This window comes from Phragmites australis, chromosome 20 (assembly GCF_958298935.1).
Source record: "Phragmites australis chromosome 20, lpPhrAust1.1, whole genome shotgun sequence".
In the NCBI taxonomy this organism is placed as follows: Eukaryota; Viridiplantae; Streptophyta; class Magnoliopsida; order Poales; family Poaceae; genus Phragmites; species Phragmites australis.
The window spans coordinates 14457170-14463820 of record NC_084940.1 but is presented as its reverse complement, the minus strand read 5'-3'; the positions used below and the strand labels follow the sequence as shown (position 1 = coordinate 14463820).

Sequence of the window (6651 nt, the reverse complement as noted above, 5' to 3'; positions counted from 1 at the left end):
GGTTTAACTTTGGCATGTAGGGGAGTCCATATCAAAGTAGAGAATTCGAGTAGGATTAGAGTCTTAGTAGGAATAAGATTGCATCGGAGTAGGATTATGAGTCTAGTATTTGGTTCCTATATAATGAAGGGAGAGGGGCACCCTATAGTGTGCCCCGGAGAAGAGAGAGGTGCCGTGAAAAAAAAAGAATCATGTCCGTAAATTATAAAGTGTGCGTGCGTGAGAAATAAAGTAGCTGCGTGTGTTGAGAAAAATCTCGTCGTTCTTTTGTGTGTTTGTGTTCTTCGTGGTTGTTCGATCCTGGTGAAAAAACCAACAAATTAGAGGCTGAGATCTTCGTTTACTATTTGGAAGGTCTCTGTTTGCCCGCGTGACTGTAACGAAGTAGCGGGCTGTTTAGCCGCTCGATCGGGGTGGTACCGTGGTAGCTCGGAAGCAAATACCTCGCCACTGTGGCTGGACAATGCTCCCGATTCTGTATCATGTCTGATATCCAGCGATTCGCCTGGAGGCCTAGTCGCCTAGATGAATAGAACAGTACGTTCTGTGTAAAAATAGAGAGACTAAACTTAGTCTTTCCTTACAAAATATTAGAGCCAGCCAGGTAGCTATTTCTTCTGACAAAAGGTTAAGCTTGCTTAAATGCGCGATTAATTATCAGTATATAACGCATGTTGTGCCCAGATGCCAAACAAGAACATAGCGTGAGAATATGACAAAAAGATGAGCCATAACAGTCATGCGAACAGGATCTCAGTCTGTTGCCTTGGCAATGTTGAGGTTGTTACAAGTCTCAAGCTCAAGGAGCTTGCTCCTCCGGGCCATAGCCCTGGAGGAAGATTGAAGCTGTATAACAAACTTCAGAGAGCGATCGATTGAGAGAGGTGACTGCGTGCTCCGTAGCTACATCCTCGTGTGCCGCCTCGCGCGCGATTTCTCTTAATTTTCAGGGGAGGGGATTCCGATCGACGTCAGAAATTTCAGTCCCACCTCAAAGTTTGTTAGCCTTGTTCCCCTGATGGCTGCGTCTCATCAGACGGTTGGTAGCAGAAATTAACAACGCATGATACAGTGGAGATAAGCCTGATTTGGAGGCTTAAAAGTGAAATTGATTTGGAGGCTACTGAAGAATGGCAGGTGAAGTGGCACAACAGAGCTGAAAGCTACCAATCTCAGTGTGCGCTTGGCTCTTATCTAGAAGCTATATAGAGATGCTTCATGCATGCATGAACGCATTGGCTTTGAGCTATCTAGCTCTATAAATTGGTGCAACTATTGGTTGCCTCATCAAGTGATCATTCTCACTTGCAACCTCTTGCATTGCATTGATAGAGTGATATGATGGCCAGAGAGATGGAGAAGGCAAGGAAGGCCACATCCCCTAAGGTTAGGGAACAAGCAACATATATATGCCTTGTGTGTGCTTGCTTGAGTGATAGAGTTGCATGGTTGATCCTTCTGTATTCGTTTCTAACCCTGACCCAAGCCACTCTCAGCCAAGATGCGATACACCACTATTTAAAATTCATTTTGATTTTTTCTATAGAGTTTCTGTCAGGTTTTGCCCTCACCATGCACACTCATATACGTGGCCACTTATGGTGAAGAAAGGATTGCATAATGCGCTTACGCTATATGCATGAAAACCAACTTAGTCAAGAAAAATATTTTTTCGAATTTGAGTCATTTTCTAGTTCTTTCGTAAGGTCGTCTCATGGTCTAGAAAGCTTTCCTTGAACATGCTACTTCATGCATTTCATGTTTCAACAAAACCTTGATCAAGATAAGTAGAAGAGTTACAAGTGGTCTATGTCTTGTTGCTTTGTCCTTTTAGTTACATGTTTTGTTGGCATCTTATATATACGTTAGTTACTTTCAAGTTAGTTAAAGGCTTCCAAGACAAGCAGTAAAAGATTTTATAGATGTTACTTTAAGTATCATTTTCTTTGCTTTCAGTTTCATTGTCCAAGTGCTCAAGGTAAGTCCTTAGCTCTGTGTCTACCTATAATAGCTCTTTGCTTCCACCAATGGAAGCAACAAAAAAGGGTTAACCAAAAATTATATCTTATCATCATTTGTATTATTGTTCATCATAGTTCTATTTAATTTACTTGACATACTACTTTCTACTCAGAGCTCGACGATTAATACTAGTCCCAAGAGCCCAGTAAGGAACAGCGGAGGATCTCCACCTCATAAGAAGAACCTTGCCGAGGTATGAACTAAACAGAACATATATGCATTCATATACTAATGCATTCTATACTGTTCACAGTTTGATGTTTCTACAATACAGTGCGTGTATACATTCATCACTATTTTTTGCAATTATGTTTTAAAGAAAATTCTAACTTCTTAGGTGCTGTGTGAAAAATGATTCGCCAAGAGGCCATTGGTCAATAATACACACATGATCATGGAGTCGTTCTAATCAAGTGTTCAAACTACTTCTGTAACCAGATATAGTCAAACTGGGTAGGAATGGTTCTAATATAATATTGATGGTGGGATATCATGCTTTTAGTTTAGTTATGTTCCTTTTCTATGCAATGGTCCACAGAATATAGGTACAATTGTTTTCAGGTGGAATATCCCCATCATGATATGTGAGAGGCATATATTTTTCTTCCATATACATACAGGTTGCGTGATACAATTACAATCATAACCTTGATAGATATATAGTTAAATCTCCAATTTGAATTTACTATGCAATACTATTCTCAAAACTGTATATTTTATATAGACACGAGGACAGAAAAATGAACAGCAAAATGTTCGGAAAGGTGGTCAAGACGTTATGTCTCATGATGAGAGCAAACGCTATTCCCCGACTTCACAGACCTCACCCAAGGTTAACCTGAAAAATTCAACCTTTACTGTATAATCAATATTCATCTTCAAAAAGACATTTATGAAACTTTTAAGATTTCTCTTGTAACATCAGAGATCACAAAGATACGAGGAACCGCTGAGCTACTTTAGGCTTCACACTGAGGAGAGAGCAATAAGGCGAGCCGGTTTCAATTATCAGGTTACATGAATAGATAATTTTAAAAGCTAGCTAGGTCAGCCATAATTTGATATAATTTTGAAAAATTAACTAACTTTTGAGGAGCATGCATTGCTTTCAGGTCGCAAGCAAGATAAATACCCAGGAAATTATTCGGAGATTTGAACAGAAGTTAGCACAGGTACCGTATATATATATATAAGTGAAATTAGGACTTTCTGCAGACATGCTAGCTATCCTTTTTTCCTCAATTGTGTTTGACTGCTACCGAAGTTTTTATGTAATATTTTGTGAAGAATTGCGGTATGCGTGCAGGTGATGGAGGAACGCGAGATAAAGATGATGAGGAAGGAGATGGTTCCGAAGGCCCAACTCATGCCAGCGTTTGACAAACCATTCCACCCACAAAGGCAATTATTATATGAGCATATATCATGAACTGACATATTAATTATAGAGCTTGTTGTAAGACATTAATATCTGGTTCACCAAATCTTCATTAATCAGTTGAATAGAATATGAGATGCCAGAACGTGCAAAAAATAATGTCTAAAAGATGACAATAAAGGAGACAGTACCACACGTACAAATAGTTTGCGTTTTATGGAGCACAAGCTTCAAAGTTGCAAACCGGGGAGAAGGAACAAATAAGTATGCCTTTTGGATGGCGCACAAATCAAAAGTGATCGATTTAATGCCATCTGAAGGACATGTAAGATGAACATATATGAATTTTGAAATTGTGCAAGGAGGAGACGGTAACATCGGTTAGCTTTTGTTCCAGAAATCAGAAGGAACAACACGTCCAAAGAAATCAAAAGAAACTACTTCTAAAAACAACACAACAAAAGGAGTTGCTTTCTAAAACATTCCAAACTCGAAAAACTTGTTAGCTATTGACCTTGTTGAATTCTAAAAAATATTTAATCGTCAAATTAATTCTTCTGTAAACTTTTACATTGACAGGTCGACGAGGCCCCTGACAGTCCCAAAGGAACCAAGCTTCCTGAGGCTGAAATGCTGCATCGGTGGAGAGTTCCATCGCCATTTTTGCTACAACGCCAAGGCCATCAAGTAGTACAACACATGCATATATGCCTGCGACTACAAGTACAAGATGAACTTTTTTTGCCGTTCAGTTAATCTGCATCATGAACCTACGTTCCCATGCATGGATGTGCATATATAGTTTCCAGCCTCTCACCAATCTTCATGTAACGAACGAATTTTCACATAGCCTTGAATCGGTTGTTCATGTAAATTTTCTCTTTTGCTTTCTCCTCTTTATCTTTATTTTCATTTTTCTCCTTTCTCTTTTACCTTTTTTGGCTCCACTGAAAGAATAGCTAGGAGACCAAAGGGCTCATCAGGATGCATGCGCCATGTATGTCTGATGGCAATAATTAATAAAGCTTGCATATATAGTGCCATGATATGAGTCTTGTTTTGCTCCAAGGAAACGAAAAAAATAAAGTGCATATGCGTGTGTGCTCTCTCTAAGCTGCATGCATACTGTAGTACAAACATATGCGCATGCACATCACTTTCATGGAGGAAATTGGCCATTGGATCTGAAAAAAGTTGAGACATGTATCGTTTCCGACCGAAATGATGCAAGTCTGCTCGACACGCCGGAGATGGAAGAAACTAATCGATCTGGATAGAGAAGTGTTCGTGAACGACCGATGAAATGGATGATCAGAATGACGCGTGCTTAGAGTGCATGTCGATGCATGCAGCTTGAATCAATGATTCCTACAAATAGATGGGTTGACACCTGAGACACAAGGTGCTCTTTGTCCATGCATGCATTAGGCAGACAGGGTACGGTGCAGGACGAAATGAAGGGTTCAGAATGATGCATGCATATGCAGCTTGATCCAATTTGATCTCTTCATGTGAACAAGGTATGGCCTGATCATTGCGTATGCGCGCCACATCCCTTTCAGGGTAAAAGCTTGTTATTCCAAATGTATGGAGCGGGTGAAACACGGTGACAACGACAGGAAACGCAATTAAAGCTAGCATGCATACACATCCACCTGCCGCTAGAAGAAAAAACTATCCAATTCCTGACCATTGGATCACAACCGGACATTCCAAATCAACCTCATCTTACATAAAAGATTTCCTAACCCTAACTCCCACCCGGCCAACTGCCGCCTCACCGGCCTGGAACTAGTCCTGTCCCGCCCGCCACCACCATGGGCGGGTGACCTCCCCGGCTATCTCTCTACAGCCGAGGCCCACCAAATTTCATAAATCCAAACACTATATGAAAAAAACTCAAAAGTGACAGGTCATAATCGTCATGGGTGACGGGTGCCGCACTCGTCACCCCGAACGCGTCACTGATGACTAGTCATAAGTGATGGGTAAAGACCCGTCACTAATAAGGTCATTGGTGACGGATCAAAACTTGATCCGTCACTTATTAAGGTCATAAGTGACGGATCATAACTGTGACCCGTCACTTATAATAAGTTATAAGTGACGGGTCACAGTTATGATCCGTCACTTATGATTGATTTACATTTTTCGTATTTTTTGGATAGAAAAAAGTTAAAAAATATTTTTTTTTCACTCGAGCCATCCCAACTGGCCACGAGTCACTTCTATTTTTCAGCACTATTTTCAGTCTTTGCGTCAAGCGGGAATCGAACCCGCCACCTCCCCTCACGCGCGCGTTACCACCTCAGCTATCGCATGTTTGTGATGGACATCGGATATTTTATCCTTTTACCTTCTCAGTCGGAAGGTCATAAGTGACATGACCTGTCACTTATGAAGGTTATAGGTGACGGATCGTAATCTTGACCCGTTACTAATGACTGATTTTTTTATTTTACATAAAAAATATGTATTAATATTTACATATAAAATTTGACAGGTGATTGGTTATAATTTACCTATAAAATTGTATTAATATTTTATGAATTTCTGAATATCCCATGCAAACGATCGCAATTTGATAGGTGCCCCGGAGTGCCTCCGGTAAAACGGGCATAACTTTTGCATACGAACTCCGATTTCGATTTTTTTTTGACTCTACGGACATCTACAGAAAAAGTTACATCCGTTTTTCCCCGTCCGGTTGGGTAAATTTTTGGAGGCCAAAAACGGCTTGGAAGATTGAGTTCTCGCCCCCGGAAGATTCTGCACCGTTTTCGGAACGCGCGTTTGTGTCCATAGCCGCCACCCCTTACATCAAACTTGAGGAGAAATTATATATATTTCATATTCTAATGCTGCTGAGGTGATAAAAAATAAAATAAAAAATATTAGTGAACTAAGTATCTATGACTATTATCATTAGTGACAGGTCAAATTGTGACCCGTCACTTATAAGTGCTAAGGTGACCCGTCACTTATTACTTGTCATAAGTGATGGGTCACCTTAGGCCAGTCAAATTTTGACCCATCACTTATTACTTGTCATCAGTGATGGGTCACCTTGCACCACTCATAAGTGACGGGTCAAGTTGTGACCTGTCACTTATGATCTGACATAAGTGACGGGTCATCTCACTATTATCATAAGTGATGGGTCATGTTACGACCCGTCACTAATTTCGTGTCTCATTTGTCTGTTTTTTCACGTAGTGAAAGCCTAGCCCTAAACCTCGCCAGAGAAGAGG

General features: G+C 40.4%; 1 protein-coding gene across 1 annotated transcript; it reads left to right on the top strand.

Annotated features, from left to right (window-relative positions):
* Positions 1-1224: 1224 nt before the first annotated feature.
* Positions 1225-4443, top strand: LOC133902462 (microtubule-destabilizing protein 60-like). The gene is made up of 7 exons (XM_062344057.1): positions 1225-1386; positions 2135-2215; positions 2747-2854; positions 2948-3034; positions 3135-3194; positions 3329-3423; positions 3980-4443. Exons 1-7 carry the CDS (start codon positions 1339-1341, stop codon positions 4089-4091), a joined length of 591 nt encoding a protein of 196 aa, XP_062200041.1. The 5' UTR covers positions 1225-1338; the 3' UTR covers positions 4092-4443.
* The last annotated feature ends 2208 nt before the right edge of the window (positions 4444-6651 follow it).